Here is a 17792-nt window from a genome sequence, read left to right as displayed (position 1 = left end):
AAATTTCATAATTTGTAAATAAAAATTGCCTTGAGTTTATACAATACTCTAAATCAAGAGTCAACAAACTTTTCTGAAAAGGAACAGACAGTATTTTAGGCTTTGCAGGTTTTATGGTCTTGGGCACGTGGCAACTCTGCCACTGTAATTTAAAAGCAGCCATAGATAGTATGTAAATGAATTTGCATGTTCCAATAGAAATTTACTATACAAAAATAGGTAAGTAGACCAGATTTGGCCCATGGGCCATAGTTTACAAACTCTGCTATAAACCATCATCCCAAAATCCTAAAGCATGCAGAGCTGCCTTTACTGTTCCTATCCTAAAAACACTGATCACTAGACATCCCCACACCAACCAAACGCCCATCTAAGAAGCATGTGTTTCTCCCAACCCCTGATGCCTGAGAGCCCGCCAGGCTAGGGTGGGCATCTGTCATAAGAGGTAGCTACCTATCTACCCAAATATGCTGACCAACTACCAGAATTCAAGAGAGTTCACAGTTCCTCAGAACTGCTTACTCATAAATACGGCTTAGAAAGTAAGAAAATATATATTAAAAGAAAATGTAGAATGAACTGAATGTACGTACCTCTTTTCACTTCTCAATGAACATAGAGGTCCCCTTGTTTCAACAAGTCTATCTGTGAGGACGGTAAAGAAAAGATTAAATGTTTCCTTCATTAATGAATAATATAGTTAGAATTTCAGCTTACAGTTTCCACAATGTCAAAACATTCCACTACATTGAAATGCTACAGTGGGCCGGGCACGGTGGCTCAAGCCTGTAATCCCAGCACTTTGGGAGGCCGAGACGGGCGGATCACGAAGTCAGGAGATCGAGACCATCCTGGCTAACACGGTGAAACCCCGTCTCTACTAAAAAAATACAAAAAAACTAGCCGGGCGATGTGGCGGGCGCCTGTAGTCCCAGTTACTCGGGAGGCTGAGGCAGGAGAATGGCGTAAACCTGGGAGGAGGAGCTTGCAGTGAGCCGAGATCGCACCACTGTACTCCAGCCTGGGCGACAGAGCGAGACTCCATCTCAAAAAAAAAAAAAAAAAAAAAAAAAAAGAAATGCTACAGTGAATTCCAAAGACACTAGCCTCCCTATACACTAAGTTGCCTAAAAAAATGCATACATATCTTTGCTACATATCTTTGCTGTTTAAATATAATCTTTACTATAAACTGAGTGATATCTGCTCATTTGGTAAGCTGTCATTTAGTGGGCAGTAAGTGGAGAAATATAAGGAAATTGTTATATAAGGAATATAATAAAATTTCAGCTCACAAAAGAGTTGCTACTATCTAGCAGCTTAAGGATAATAATCCAGAGCCAAGTTATGAATCTACTTCACCTTGAAACAGCTGTTCTACTAAACTCCTAGATAAGCCCCAGTCAATGCTGTGAGGCTTTTTTTTTTTTTTTTTTGAGACAATGTCTCACTGTCACCCAGGCTGGAGTGCAGTGGTGTGATCTTGGCTCACTGCAACATCCACCTCCCAGGTTCAGGTGATTCTACTGCCTCAGCCTCCCCAAGTAGCTGAGATTACAGGCAAGTGCCACCATGCATGGCTAATTTTTGTATTTTTAGTAGAGATGGTGTTTTACCATGTTGTCCAAGCTGGTCTTGAACTCCTGACCTCAGGTGATCCACCTGCCTTGGCCTCCCAAAGTGCTGGGATTACAGGCGTGAGCCACCATGCCTGGCCCAACGCCGTGAAATTTGACAGTATTTTGGTACACCATCTATACTTGAATGTCAATTTTCTACCTCATATGAACACTGTAACATGAAATAAGGTCAATATACTAAGACAAGGCTAAATCTAGGAACTCACATTGTTTTGGAACAAACTGAGTTGTTTTGACTCCGTGATTTTGCTCTTCCCCCCAGCCTTTGGTCTTTAATGTGTCCATCTGACTTCTTTGAGAACTTAGAAACACAAAAAGCGAGGGAGATCAGATACAAAAGCAAAGTGTATCATTAATATGCATTATCTCTGTCCAGCAAGCTTCTCCAAATAGGGGTGATTGACTACCCAATTATATCAAATTACAACAGAAAGGAAACAACTACATGGGACTAGGATAAAAGGAGTCTAATCCTGATTCTAATAATATTTCAGCCACGTTACCTGAATTCCAGTTTCTCTATTTGTAAAATCAGAGGTTCTGAATCCCCAGTGACGCATTAACCGAAAAATCTCAGTGTGACAAAACTCAGATTAAAAGATAAAAAATTTTTTAAGCTATGTATTTAAATCGATCCTGAAACAATACATTAAAAGCAAGAACTCGGCCGGGCGTGGTGGCTCACGCCTGTAATTCTAGCACTTTGGGAGTCGGAGGCAGGCGGATCACGAGGTCAGGAATTCGAGACCAGCCTGACCAACATGCTGAAACCCCGTCTCTACTAAAAACAAACAAAAAAAATTAGCTGGGCATGGTGGCACACGCCTGTAATCCCAGCTACTCAGGAGGCTGAGGCAGGAGAATTGCTTGAACCCGAGAGGCAGAGGTTGCAGTGAGCGGAGATGGAGCCACTGCACTCCAGCCTGGGTGACAGAGGGAGACCCCATCTCAAAAAATTAAAAATTTAAAAATTTAAAAAACAGAAAAAAATAAAAGCAAGAACTCTTTTTGTTTTTTTGTTTTTTTTTTGAGACAGAGTCTCACAGTGTTACCTAGGCTGGAGTGCAGTGATGTGATCTCGGCTCACTGAAATCTCCACCTCCTGGGTTCAAGCAATTCTCCTGCCTCAGCCTCTCAAATAACTGGGATTACTGGCGCCCACCACTACACCTGGTTAATTTTTGTATTTTTAGTAGAGATGGGGTTTCACCATGTTGGTCAGGCTGGTCTCGAAGTCCTGACCTCCAGTGACCCACCTGTCTCAGTCTCCCAAAGCGCTGGAATTACAGGTGTGAGCCATCGCGCCCAGCCAAAAGCAGGAACTTTCAAAAGCATAAATAGTTTGAGGGTTTCGCCAACATGACAAAGCCAAGAGATCGTTAAACATACTGCTGCTTCCAACATGTGGCTGCTCAAAATGGAGAAAATACTGACATTCTGACTAAATCTAAAGAATTTTTTTTAAAAGTTCATAACTGATTATTCTCAAACAATCTGTTACTTCCGCATTCAAAAGCTAGATAGTAGGACGGGTGCGGTGGCTCACGCCTGTAATCCCAGCACTCTGGGAGGCTGAGGCAGGCAGATCACCTGAGGTCAGGTGTTCGAGACTGGTCTGGCCAACATGGCGAAACCCCGTCTCTACCAAAAATACAAAAAATTAGCTGGGTGTGGTGGCGGACGCCTGCAATTCCAGCTACTCAGGAGGCTGAGGCAGGAGAATTGCTTGAACCCAGGAGGCGGAGGTTGCATTGAGCCGAGATTGCATCATTGCACTCCAGTCTGGGCAACAAGAGTGAAATTCCGGCCAGGCACAGTGGCTCATGCCTGTAATCCAGTACTTTAGGAGGCTGAGGCGAGCAGATCACGAGGTCAGGAGTTCAAGACCAGTCTGACCAACGTGGTGAAACCTGGTCTCCACTAAAAATACAAAAAATTAGCCAGGCATAGTGGTGCGCGCCTGTAATCCCAGCTACTAAGGAGGCTGAGGCAGGAGAATCGCTTGAACCTGGGAGGTGGAGGTTACAGTGAGCTGAGATCATGCCATTGCACTCCAGGCTGGGTGACACAGCGAGACTCCATCTCAAAAGAAAAAAGAAAAAAAAAAGAGTGAAACTCTATCTCAAAAAAAAAAAGCTAGATAGTATTGCGTGACTTTTTAACCTTCAATTTGCTATTTATATAATTTCTGGGATCCCTGTGTTTTCTCACACCACTTGTTAGAATTACCCAGTGTACCTCAATCCTGAGCTCACACATTTTTTGTCCTCCTTTCACAGGCAAATACAAGGCCAGATATCACTTCCTTCTGTCACTCTCATCTATTAATATTTGCTCAAATCATTAGAGTATTTAATTAACAAGCTGTATCATAAGGAAAATTCTTATGACCTGGGAGACTTTAATCTTGTCTCTAGTGGGTTTCCAAATGTGCTAAGATTCAATCTCTATGCTGCCACAGGGACTAGGTGTGTCTCATGGGGTGGGGGTGAGGCAGGGGGAAGGAAAAAAGACAAAAAGAAAGACTGTGAGGAGGTGAAGGAGAAAGGAAGGAAGGAAGGGAGATGGGAGAAATGGAGAGATGGGCAGGAGCAGGGTGGGGAAAGGAGGCAGAGAGAGAGATTGTGGGAAATGTATGCTGGGGAGGTTGAAGAAACTCTCTGCCTCCTGGGAGACCTACTTCAACCAATGATCTGCTTTTTTATATAAGAGTTTAAAGTAAAAGTTTACTTGAACAAAGGGTCCTAAAGGTAACATAAAATTTTACTTTGCTAACCACTGTTACATATTATCCATTACTAGATAAATATCCAGGCAAATGACAGGGCTAGTTCTCTCAGGTTTAACCTCTTCTTTCAATAAAGCCCTTCCCACCAATACTTTCTCCAAAAACAAACCAAAAAAAGATGCCTAGCAAAACATTATCTATTAGCTCATTGTCACCTGTGATAACCTGAAGCTACAGGACAGACAGAGTTTCCATGACCACTTTCTTTAAGTCGTTCCAATAACCTTCGGTACTTCTCTCTTTCCTCTTTTTGAACACCCTAAATAAAAGAAAGCATGTTAGATAAGTACCAGCACATTAAATTTATAATTAAAAGGCCAAATGTAACCCATAGATGTGTTTTATTTGCCAGCACTGTGTTTTTAATATTTCTTTGAATTAATTATTAACTTTATACATTTTTTAAGAATCAAAAAATCTGGCCTCCTTCAATCAACTGAATCCACAATCTACAGCTATGTAGGGCTATCCCATTCAGATGGGCCACTGCTCTCCAGCCCACTTTATTCATGTCATCTGCTAAATTCTGATGGCATCTAGGTTTTTGACAGAACTGGGTTGAACAGAATTAGGTTAACTACAAAAAAACTCAGCAAAAAAACTCAGCAGAAATCATCCGCTTACATAACAAGAATATGCAGCTTCCAAAATGAATTGGCCTCACCAACATCACCAGTAACCTCTATGGCTACATTCAAGACACTTTTCCAGTCCTTATGTTACTTGATCTTTCTTCAGCATTTCACCCTGCTGACCTGCCTTGCCTTCCTAGACAATGAGTTCTGATTCTTTTTTCTCTGTCTCCACTGCAGATTATTCCTTCTGCCTACATCATACTGATGGTTTTGCCCGTATCCCTTCTTGCACTACATTCCTTCTCTGAATAATCTCATCAGGTCCCTTGATTTAAATAGCACCAGTAGTTTAAAGATTCAGAAATGTGTCTCCTCCTCAAAATTTCTATCACCTATATCCACGAGCTTCCAGGAGAGGTTTTCTTGTGGGTTTCACAGGGAGTTTAAACAACGTCCAAAACTGGAGTCATCATCTTCCCCGTAAACATAGGGTTATCTCGGTAAGTGACACATAGTGACTCAAAAACTGAAATCTGGGACTCAGACCCTTCTATGTACTTTATATCACACTTAATCAACAGATACGTCCTTGCTAATACTACTTAGCAATATTTCTAGAGTGTATCTTCTGCATATTCCCCTGTAGATATTTGCTCAGTCCCATTTCTGACTTATCTAAGAGACTGAAATATTTACTACATCATCCTTTTTTTTTTTTTTTTTTGAGACAGAGTCTCGCTCTGTCACCCAGGCTGGAGTGCAGTGGCGCGATCTTGGCTCACTGCAAGCTCCACTTCCCGCGTTCATGCCATTCTCCTGCCTCAGCCTCCAGAGTAGCTGGGACTACAGGTGCCTGCCACCTCGCCCGGCTAATTTTTTGTATTTTTAGTAGAGACGGGGTTTTACCATGTTAGCCAGGATGGTCTCAATCTCCTGACCTCGTGATCTGCCCACCTCGGCCTCCCAAAGTGGGATTACAGGCTGAGCCACTGCACCTGGCCTTTAATACATCATCTTAAAACCCCTTTCAGGGCTATGGTTCATTCCCCTCTCTCTGCCTGCTCATCAAATAGCAACTATTTATGTATAAGCTCTTAGAGGGCAGGAACCGCATTTCATTTAATCTTTTTTTTTTTTTTTTTTTTTGAGACGGAGTCTCGCTCTGTCGCCCGGGCTGGAGTGCAGTGGCCGGATCTCAGCTCACTGCAAGCTCCGCCTCCCGGGTTCACGCCATTCTCCTGCCTCAGCCTCCCGAGTAGCTGGGACTACAGGCGCCCGCCACCGCGCCTGGCTAGTTTTTTGTATTTTTTTAGTAGAGACGGGGTTTCACCGTATTAGCCAGGATGGTCTCGATCTCCTAACCTCGTGATCCGCCCGTCTCGGCCTCCCAAAGTGCTGGGATTACAGGCTTGAGCCACCGCGCCCGGCCCGTTTAATCTTGAATTGCTAGCACAGTACCTGGGACCCAAATAAATATTTCTTTGATGAACTAAATTAAACAAGTGACTCAGAAAACTAGTTGGCAAGTGAAATAGCAGATGGTCCTGGGGAGTGCCAGATACAGGAATAATTCTAAATTTTCCTGGAATAAAGGAAAACCTCAAAAGGAAAGTAAAAAGATTGACTCTTCATCATGCTGAGTGCTCTGAAAGGTGAAGGAAAAAGCAGAGATGCACACCATTTACTTCCCTTCCTTAGTCACAGTTATTAAAGTTTATAAAAAGAAACAAGTTAGGGCTGGGCACGGTGGCTCACGCCTGTAATCCCAGCACTCTGGGAGGCCGACGATGGAGGATCACTTGAGCCCAGGAGTTTGAAACCAGCCTAGGCAACATAGTGATATCCCATCTCTCTATATAAAAAAAAAAACTTGGTAATTTTTTTTAAAAAAAAGCAAGTTAGACTAATTCAGGTGCCCAAAAAGAATCTAATCTTGGCCAGGTGCAGTGGCTCATACCTGTTATCCCAGCACTTTGGGAGGCTGAGGTGGGTGAATCACCTGAGGTCAGGAGTTCGAGACCAGCCTGGACAACATGGTGAAACCTTATCTCTACTAAAAATACAAAAGATTAGCTGGGCGTGGTAGCACATGCCTGTAATCCCAGCTACTTGGGAGGCTGAGGCAGGAGAATCACTTGAACCTGGGAGGTGGAGGGTGCAGAGAGCCGAGATAGTGCCATTGCACTCCAGCCTGGGCAACAATAGCGAAACTCTGTCTCAAAAAAAAAAAAAAAAAAAAAAAGGATCTAATCTTATATCTTCCTAATATGACTCTTTTTTCTTCCTTATAATAAAAATAACTACATCTAAACCTTGACTAAATTATATGTTTCTAGAATATCTATAGAAGAATACATATAGGTATCAGAGGTTACTTGCCAAGAAGTAAACATGGTGGTGGAAGCCAGGTATGGAAGGCAGTCTAAGAAACTTAGTCACTGTACATACTTTAGTACCTTTTGAAATATATGACATGCGCTGGAACATGGGAGACAGAGGCTGCAGTGAGCCAAGACTGCACCACTGCACCCAGCATGGGTGACAGAGTCTCAATCTGTCTCAAAAAAAAAAAAGGAAAAAAGGAAAAAAGAAATATATAACATAGTAGATATATTATTTGCTCCCCAAAATATTCATTAAAAATTATTTTTAGTCTTTTAATTTTTATTACTCAAAAAAGTTTCATTTTTAAATTTAGCTGTCTGACTGTGTGTCTGTGTCTTCAACACTTTCACGATTTTCTGCTCCTTGATAAGCAACATGCTTGATCCTGTCACAGACTCATTGAGCACACATGGCCGCTGTAGGCCCTGCTAATGTGATCTGGACAATCTCATAAGAACTTTAGGTCTCATAGCATGAACCCCTCAAAGTCTGCCTGGGCACAAGCTGCATGCAGATTTTTGGTGCATCTGGGTTTCAGACAGCCTCATTTTGTTAAAGGCTGTATTGTAGGAAAACCTACAATGGTATGTCAAACTTTGAACCATTCTAAGTGTCTCTAGGCAGCATCTTTGGGAAGAGCTGTAAAATTTCTTTTTAAACAAATCAAGCTAAAAAGGCTTACCTCCTCCACAGTACAATGGGGACGCCTCAGACCCTTGCCATTCTCTTCAGAAATCATCTCTGTTACAGCCTGTTCCTGAGGTTTCCACATTAAAGAACTCTCTGGATTACCTTTGCTATGGCGACGGCCACCTGGTCTTCTATTATAGCCTTCTGAGTTCAAAGTAAAACTGAGCAACAGAAAAAAAGAAGAAAAAAGTGTCACCATGCTGCTTAAATTGCTGGAATCTAAGCTCCAGACCATCCTGTGATTAAGCTGCTTTAGGTGAAGCTTACTCCTAGCAAGTCAGACAAGTACAATTATGCAAAAGTTAGATCTATCCCTAGAGCACAGGGCACCCCAGCATTCCACTATGGAATGTCTGTTTCTAAACTAGAGCTGCCACACAAAGAAAGCCTCTGCTTTCCTCTTCATGCCCATTTCCAACCCCAACTCTAGATTTAGCTCCCCTATTGCACATACCCCTTCTGATACTGCATTTTTCCTTTAGTCACCTGAAACCACTGAAATTCATTATTGGTGTGATTTATTTAGTGTCTATATTCCACACTAAACTTTAAATTCCATGAAAAGAGCTTACATCCTTTCACCACTGTATCTTAGTACAGGGTCTAAGCCAAAAGGCCCTCAATGAATATCTGCCGAACGCTAAATTAATAAATGCCAAAAGAACTGAAGCCTGGAATTCGTACCCAGTCACAGTTGCTGGTGACAAAATCTGCCTTTCCTGCCATTACCAACAATGTGACAAACTGACATCATGCCCCTCTTTCCTTAGGTGACACTTTTGAAATGAATACCACTTATGTGGTGTTTCAAAAAAAAAAAAAAAAAGGCATAATGTGAAACAAATCATCAGTAAATATCAGACAAAATTAAAATATTAATGCCAATGAACACAGAGAAAGGGCAAGGAGTTGTTGCAGAATAAAGTAGATCAAAGAGACATGAAAACTATGTGCAATACACAATCCTGCACTGGATCCTGTATTAGGAAAAAGAAAAAGCTGTAAGAGAAAAATTTAAATAAGACCTGTAGATTAAATAATAGTATTATATCAATGTTAATTTCCTGATGTTGGTAATCCATGATCATGTAAGTGAATGCCCTTATTCTTTTTTTTTTTTGAGACAGAGTCTTGCTCTGTCGCCCAGGCTGGAGTGTAGTGGCACAATCTCGGCTCACTGTAACCTCTGCCTCCTGGGTTCACGCCATTCTCCTGCCTCAGCCTCCCGAGTAGCTGGGACTATAGGCGCCCACCACTATGCCCAGCTAATTTTTTGTATTCTTTAGTAGAGACGGGGTTTCACTGTGTTAGCCAGGATGGTCTTGATCTCCTGACCTTGTGATTCACCCGCCTCGGCCTCCCAAAGTGCTGGAATTACAGGCGTGAGCCAACACGCCCGGCCTTTTTTTTTTTTGCTCTTGTCCCCCAGGCTGGAGGGCAATGGTGCGATCTCAGCTCACTGCAACCTCCGCTTCCCAGGTTCAAGCAATTGTCCTGCCTCAGTCTCCCAAGTAGCTACAACTACAGGCGCCTGCCACCACGCCTGGCTAAATTTTTGTATTTTTAGCAGAGATGGGGTTTCACCATGTTGGCCAGGCTGGTCTCAAACTCCTGACCTCAGGTGATCCGTCCTCCTTGGCCTCCCAAAGTGCTGGAATTACAGGCGTGAGCCACCGCACCCAGCCTTGAATGCCCTTATTCTTAAGAAATAAACAGACTCAGCCAGGCGTGGTGGCTCAGTGAGCCTAGATCGCACCACTGCACTCCAGCCTGGGCGACAGGGCAAGACTCTGTCTCAAAAAAAAAAAACCAAAAACCAAAAAAAACAAAAAACATGGAGCAAAAACTAACAAAGCTGAAGGAGAAATAGACAAATCCACAATTTTGGTAGAAAACTCAATTCCTGACTTATCAATCAATAAAAAAGTCAGCAGAAAAATCACTAACACCTGTAAAACATTATCAACCAACCTGACCTGACATTTAGGTCACTCTACCCAACAACAGCAGAATATGCATTCTTTTCTTTTTTTTTTTTTTTTTTTTTTGAGACGGAGTCTCGCTCTCGCCCGGGCTGGAGTGCAGTGGCCGAATCTCAGCTCACTGCAAGCTCTGCCTCCCGGGTTTACGCCATTCTCCTGCCTCAGCCTCTGGAGTAGCTGGGACTACAGGCGCCCGCCACCTCGCCCAGCTAGTTTTTTTGTATTTTTTAGTAGAGATGGGGTTTCACCATGTTAGCCAGGATGGTCTCGATCTCCTGACCTCGTGATCCGCCCGTCTCGGCCTCCCAAAGTGCTGGGATTACAGGCTTGAGCCACCGCGCCCGGCCTTATGCATTCTTTTCAAGTGTACATGGAACATCATCCAACTGGACCATACTCTACGCCATAAAACAAACATTAAAAAACTTAAAAGAAATGAAATCATACAAAGCATATTCTCTAACCATAATAGAAGCTAGAAATCAATAACAGAAAGATATCTGCAAAGTCCCAAATATTTGGAAATTAAACAACATATTTCTATTCTTTTTTTTTTTTTTTTTTTTTTGAGACGGAGTCTCGCGCTGTCACCCAGGCTGGAGTTCTGTGGCCGGATCTCAGCTCACTGCAAGCTCCGCCTCCCGGGTTCACACCATTCTCCTGCCTCAGCCTCCCGAGTAGCTGGGACTACAGGCGCCGCCACCTCGCCCGGCTAGTTTTTTGTAGTTTTTAGTAGAGACGGGGTTTCACCGTGTTAGTCAGGATGGTCTCGATCTCCTGACCTCGTGATCCGCCCGTCTCGGCCTCCCAAAGTGCTAGGATTACAGGCTTGAGCCACCGCGCCCGGCCATATTTCTATTCTTTTAAACCACAGATCAAAGAGGAAGTAAAACAGAAATTAGAAAATATTTATTTATTTATTTATTTGAGACGGAGTCTCACTGTGTCGCAGGCTGGAGTGCAGTGGCGCAATCTCAGCTCATTGCAACCTCTGCCTTTTGGGTTCAAGCGATTCTCCTGCCTCAGCCTCTTGAGTAGCTGGGATTACAGGTGCACAACACCACGGCCAGCTAATTTTTGTATTTTAGTAGAGATGGGGTTTCACCATGTTGGCCAGGCTGGTCTCAGACTCCTGACCTCAAGTGATCCGCCCACCTTGGCCTCCCAAGTGCTGGGATTACAGGCCTAGAAAATATTTTAAATTGAATGAAAATGAAAACCAACATTTCAAAATGTGGACAATGCACCTAAGCAGTGCTTATAGGGAAACAGCATTAAATGCTTAGAGAATAAGTTCACTCCTAACTAAGTGTATATCTCCTAAGAACAAGGACATCTCTTATAATAACCACAATATAATCACCAAATTCAGGAACTTTTGCAATAGTACAATGTAATATGTAGCCCATATTCAAATATCTCTAAAGCTATTAAAAAATAACCTTCAGGCCGGGCGCGGTGGCTCAAGCATGTAATCCCAGCACTTTGGGAGGCCGAGACGGGCGGATCACGAGGTCAGGAGATCGAGACAATCCTGGCTAACACGGTGAAACCCCATCTCTACTGAAAAAAAAAAAATACAAAAAACTAGCCGGGCGAGGTGGCGGGCGCCTGTAGTCCCAGCTACTCGGAGGCTGAGGCAGGGAGAATGGCATAAACCCGGGAGGCGGAGCTTGCAGTGAGCTGAGATCCGGCCACTGCACTCCAGCCCGGGCGACAGAGAGAGACTCTGTCTCAAAAAAATTAATTAATTAATTAAAAAAATAAAAATAAAAAATAACCTTCATAGCAATTTTGTCCCATTTAAAATCTAATCCAGGATCTCACATTGCATGCATTTAGTTATCACCTATCTTTGATCTCCTTCAGTCTGAAACAATTTTTCAGCTTTTCTTTATCTTTTTAATGAATACAGACCTATTGTTTTGTAGAATGAACGCTAATTTCAGTTTAACCAGCTTTCTCATGATTAGAGTCTATCGTTTTTGCAGGAATGCTGCATTTAGTGATGATGTCTTTCTCAGGACAATACATTTGAATGCCATGATGTCAGTTTGTCCAACTGCTGGCAATTTCACTTTGATCTCTTGGTTAAGGTGGTGTCAGTAGTGCTTCTCCACTTTATATTTCCCTTTGTAATTAATAAGTAATGTGGGCTGGGCGTGGTGGCTCATGCCTGTAATTCCAGCACTTTGGGAGGCTGAGGCAGGTCGATCACCTGAGGTCAGGACTTCGAGACCAGCCTGGCCAACATAGTGAAATCCTGTCTCTACTAAAAATACAAAATTAGCTGGGCATGGTGGCACGTCCCCGTAGTCCCTGCTACTCAGGAGGCTGAGGCAGGAGAATCGCTTGAACCTGGGAGGCCGAGGTTGCAGTGAGCTGAGATCATGCCACTGAACTCCAGCCTGGGCGAGAGAGCGAGACTCCATCTCAAAAAAAAAAAGTAATGTGTAAGGAGATATTTTGAGTTTATGTAAATTTCAGTGCCTCATTAAACTTTTTTTTTTTTTTTTAAACAGAGTCTCACTGTCTCCCAGGCTGGAATGCAGTGATATGATCTCAGCTCACTGCAACCTCTGCCTCCGGGTTCAAGCAATTCTACTGCCTTAGCCTCCTGAGTAGCTGGGATTACAGGTGCGTGCCGCCACACCTAGTTAATTTTTCTATTTTTAGTAAAGACGGGATGTCACCATGTTTGGCCAGGCTGCAAACTTATTTACTAGTTTTTGGCTTAATTGATGATTCCTGCCCATATCAGTTATTACCATGACAGTTACAAAATGGTAATTTTCTAATTCTATCATTCCTTCCACACTTACTAGTAGTTGGCATTCTACTATAAAGATCTTTCCCTCCTCGACCATATATATTTATTTATTAGCATCTGAGTCCCTGTCTTTATTCATTTGATGTTTAAATTATCCCATCTGGCCAGTGAAAGCCCCTTCGAAATCTCCTCCTCTGTCAGGGTGGCATGCCCCAGTTTTTGAACACTCCTTTATTTGCTGGCACAAGATGTTCAGACTCACTTTATACTTTCCTTCCTAGCCCTACACTCAACCATTACTCAACTCCAGAGGGCGCTAGTTTTTAGCTTCTCATTCCTATATATAAGTGGATAGCCAAGGAGTACCAAGTATTTGAATAAAGACTAACCTGAAAGATCAGACCAAAATAAACAAACATAGAGGGAGAGGGCACAAACCAGAAGGGAGCACTCAAAACATATTTTAAAATAATAAACAGCTTTAGAGAGATAAGGAAAGATTTTGCATCCTTATAAGAACAAGATGCTTAGAGAAAGAAAAAAAAACATTGGGAATAGGAAGGGGGAGAACTTTTCTAACTTAAAAACTGAGTCAAAAAAGAATTAGTAAAAAATGTTTTTAAAAAGAGCAAGAAGGCCAGGCACAATGGCTCACGCCTGTAATCGCAGCACTTTGAGAGGCTGAGGTGGGCGGATCACCTGAGGTCAGGAGTTTGAGACTAGCCTGGCCAACATGGTGAAACTCTGTCTCTACTAAAAATGCGAAAAATAGCTGGGAGTGGTGGCATGCCCCTGTAATCCCAGCTACTCGAGAGGCTCAGAATTGCTTGAATCCGGGAGGCAGAGGCTGCAGTGAGCCGAGACTGTGCCACCGAACTGCCTGGGTGACAGAAGGAGACCCCATCTCAAAAAAAAAAAAAAAAAAAAGCAACAGAAGGAGAGAATATATGGGAAAATTAGATAAATCCAGAAGGTCTAATGTCCAAGCAATAAAAATTCTACAAAGAATATAGAAACAGGAGGGAAGAAAACTATTAATAATAACATTTCACAGAATTGATGGCTATGACCACTGTATGAAAACTAACCAGGCCATGTACACTTACAATTTCAGCACTTTTCTGTATGCATAATTATATTTTTAAGTTGAGAATAAAATAAGTGACAAGTCTTTCTAAAACAGTTTTCAAAATCAGATGCTATGGGCATATAATACAGTAGAAAATGTAAGGCCGGGTGCGGTAGCTCACATCTGTAATCCCAGCACTTTGGGAGGCCAAGGCAGGCGGATCACCCGAGGTCAGGAGTTCGAGACCAGCCTGGCCAACATGGTGAAACCCCGTCTCTACTAAAATACAAAAATTAGGCGGGCATGGTTGTGGGGGGCACCCGTAATCCCAGCTATTCAAGAGGCTGAGGCAGGAGAATTGCTTGAACCCGGAAGGCAGAGGTCACAGTGAGCCAAGATCGCGCCAATGCACTCCCAGCCTGGGCGACAGAGCAAAACTCCATCTCAAAAAAAAAAAAAAAGAAAAGAAAAGAAAATATAACACACACCTAAGCTCAAGTCTCTCACTGGCTGCATGACATTCAGCAAGTTACTAACCTCAGAGTACTTAGCAGGACTACATAATAGAACAAAAGTGAGACTGCCTAGCAAGAATGAGCACCTAATAAATGCTAAGTTTCCATTTACAGAAAGACAGAATTTAACACTTACCCAAAGGAAGGCAGGACTCTGCGTGGCTGATCTCGGGTTACTGTCACTCTGATCTTTGGATAGTCACTTATTCCATTAGGAGATTTATTACCTATTTAAAAAATGCATTTGTAATTGCGAAATGAAAAATCACCTGCAAACAGTCTGCATAAGGAAAGAAAAAAAATCTGTGAGCAACCTACATCACAGAGCTAAATAAACACCTTGTTTTTTAATTTCTATTAATAGCACAGGAGTCGAGCACAAATTTTGTAAAAGTTAAAGGAAAGCAATAGGGCTTAGTTTGTTTTTGATCTCAGGTAATAACAGAATTCACTAGCAGGCTTTGCTTATTTTGCTTGATGGGACTATTAAGAGGCCATGAAGAACTCAAAGATTATAACTCTCTGTAATCTAATCAATTGGAGTAAACTGTTCAAATTCAAACCAGCCATATGTTTGGCTGGTAACATACCTAAAATATAAAAAATTATGAATTCCTAAGCACATCTCGCTCCCAGGGGTTGCAGATAAAGAGATTGTGGACCTCTTTACACAAGAAACCTGCCCTAGGAATACATGGGCTTCTCTGATTAGACTACACAAAACTCACAGAAACACAGTAGTGCCAGCATCTAGAGGCACAAGATAAATCTACCATCCCTCACATATGTCAATTTTAATGGTAAACAGCTCTAAACAAATACTCCAAACAGATGATAAAATTCAATTTGTATTAATTTTCTAAATGAAATAAAAGGCTTCAAAGAAATACCATCTTTGGGCTGGGCGCTGTGGCTAACACCTGTAATCCTAGCACTTTGGGAGGCCAAGGTGGGCAGATCACCTGAGGTCAGGAGTTCAAGACCAGCCTGGAGAAACCCTGTCTCTACTTCTAAAAATACAAAATTAGCCAGGGTGGTAGTGCATGCCTGTAATCCTAGCCACTCAGGAGGCTGAGGCAGGAGAATCGCTTGAACCTGGGAGGCAGAGGTTGCAGTGACCCGAGATCGTGCCATTGCTCTCCAGCATGGGCGACAAGAGCGAAACTCCATCTCAAAAAAGAAAAAACAAAATCATCTTTGTTCCAAGATTTTAGGAGCTACCTTCTCAGACACAGGGGTATGTATTTATTCTCCTTTGCTTTTCTCTACCCCTAGAGGTACTTTTTTAAAAAGTTTGAAAAGCACAACTCTAAGGCTTCTATCATTTTCTTAACGTCTTCCACTTTTGAATTTTAAACCCACAACTTCTCTAAGCTCATTTTCCCTAACTTCCTTCCCTTCCAGTCTTACAAGCCTACCTGAGTGGCAGACATCACAACTATTTTGCAGGATTCTGGCTTCTTCCTACTTTTCTCCACCACAGCATTTTGTATAGTGTATATATATAATAATGACAATTCAACTTTAGGATCTAAGGATGACATGGAAGTCCCTAGTCGATAAAACTGTGATAACTGCTCCCCAACTAGATGATGAACTCCTAAAGGACAGGAATAAGGTTTTATTATTTTGTTATTCTTCATAACTTAGCTCAGGACCTGGCACAGAGTAAGTTCTCAGGAAATGTTTTTGCTTTTTTCTTTTTTTTTAAATGAATGAACCTTTTTAATATGACCTTGATCTAAGTCACATTGAGGACACTGATAATACAAACAAAAAACAGCAAATTCAAAGACAACAATTCTGAAGAAAAGCTATTTGCTTTTTAGAACAGTAGAAAGAATGTCTTTCTCATCCCAATCCAAATCAGTGTTTTCCTTTCATATTTTCAAAATGTAGGAAAAAATGCGCAAAAGGAGGTAAGGGGGAACAGAAATATTTTTGACCACCTCACCCAGTTTCAGCATGTTGTTCCAGGATCCAGAACCTGTCAGTTCACAAGATGAAGAGTTCGAAAATACCTTAAAATCAAACATAATCACTTCTGTAGCATCTCAATTTTGTTATCTAAGTAAGTTTCTATTATGAAAAGATAACTTTTTCTTAGGTAGCTCACAGAAGAGATACCATCAATAAGACCTAAGGTTTAATTTGTCAAGACTCACAAAATGATGTAGAAATAACAATTCCAAGGCCGGGCGCGGTGGCTCACGCCTGTAATCCCAGCACTTTGGAAGGCTGAGGAGGGTGGATCACAAGGTCAGGAGTTCGAGACCAACCTGACCAATATGGTGAAACCCTGTCTCTACTAAAAATACAAAAATCAGCCAGGAATGGTGGTGGGTGCCTGTAGTCCCAGCCACTTGGGAGGCTGAGGCAGGAGAATTGCTTGAACCCGGGAGGTGGAGGTTGCAGTGAGCTGAGATCATGCCACTGCACTCCAGCCTGGAAGACAAAGCCAGACTCTGTCTCAAAAAAAAAAAAAATAACAATTCCAGTTTCTTTGTACAAACTTAAATAAGAAGGCATATGTAATAATATTTAGCTCCTTACAAACACGTTTTAAATGTTCAATTTATTAACCTTTAATTTCTTGGCCTTTATATCATAGCTAATAAAGATATAAGTATTTCTGGAAAAATGTAATTGTATACATTAACTTTCAAACAGATAATTGTCTAAAATGTAATGATGAAGTATAAAGATCAATATTCCTAATGGAGTCTCATCCCCACTGACCTCTCCTGAAGGGGCCACATTCCGTGTTCCATTACAAGCAGAAGTTACCATGGGCTTTGTGGTCAGCTGGAATGGGAATCCAAATAAGCTGGCAGCATTGTAGAGACTGTTTTTCACTTGGTGAATAAAGCAATCTAGAAAGTGTCAACAAACCGTAAATATAGAGTAATAAACTTCCAGCAAAAAAATAAAGCGATATTTTAGAAAAAGCCTCTCTCAATTTTTATTAAAAGTTCTATTGGCTGGGTGTGGTGCTCACATCTGTAATCCCAACACTTTGGGAGGCTGAGGTGGGAGGATTGCTTGAGCCCAGGAGCTTGAGACCAGCTTGGGCCACCATGGAGAAACCCCATCTGTACAAAAAATTAGCGGGAAATAGTATCGCACGCCTATAGTTTCAGCTACCTGGGAGGCTGAGGTGGGAGGATCACCTGAGCCCAGGAGGCTGAGGCTGCAGTAAGCTGTGATTGTGCCACTGCACTCCAGCCTGGGCAACAGAGTGAGACTCTGTCTCCAAAAACAAAAATTAAAAATAGTCCTATTTTCAACCATTGAAATAAAAAGGTATTTATAAAAATAATCCTTTTCTAGGTCGGGCGTGGTGGCTCACGCCTGTAATCCCAGCACTTTGGGAGGCCA

At 42.1% G+C, this 17792-nt stretch overlaps 1 protein-coding gene across 3 annotated transcripts in view; it reads right to left on the bottom strand.

The window, feature by feature from the left end:
• Positions 1-17792, bottom strand: part of SENP2 (SUMO specific peptidase 2) — a 45696-nt gene that overhangs the window by 15769 nt on the left and 12135 nt on the right. For all 3 annotated transcript variants that reach the window (XR_004437231.1, XR_004437230.1, XM_033211948.1), the window contains exons 3-9: positions 17154-17287; positions 16369-16435; positions 14551-14641; positions 8071-8239; positions 4584-4687; positions 1847-1941; positions 594-645 (exon numbers count right to left, since the gene is read on the bottom strand). Coding sequence is in view for 1 of the 3 variants with exons in the window: in XM_033211948.1 (XP_033067839.1) it covers positions 594-645; positions 1847-1941; positions 4584-4687; positions 8071-8239; positions 14551-14641; positions 16369-16435; positions 17154-17287 (712 nt within the window). In the remaining 2 variants the exon portion in view is untranslated. The remainder of the gene's footprint in view (positions 1-593; positions 646-1846; positions 1942-4583; positions 4688-8070; positions 8240-14550; positions 14642-16368; positions 16436-17153; positions 17288-17792) is intronic.

Source organism: Trachypithecus francoisi, unplaced genomic scaffold (assembly GCF_009764315.1).
Source record: "Trachypithecus francoisi isolate TF-2019V2 unplaced genomic scaffold, Tfra_2.0 Lachesis_group0, whole genome shotgun sequence".
Lineage (NCBI taxonomy): Eukaryota > Metazoa > Chordata > Mammalia > Primates > Cercopithecidae > Trachypithecus > Trachypithecus francoisi.
Note: the sequence above shows the minus strand (reverse complement) of the source record. Positions and strands in the feature narration are given on the sequence as shown.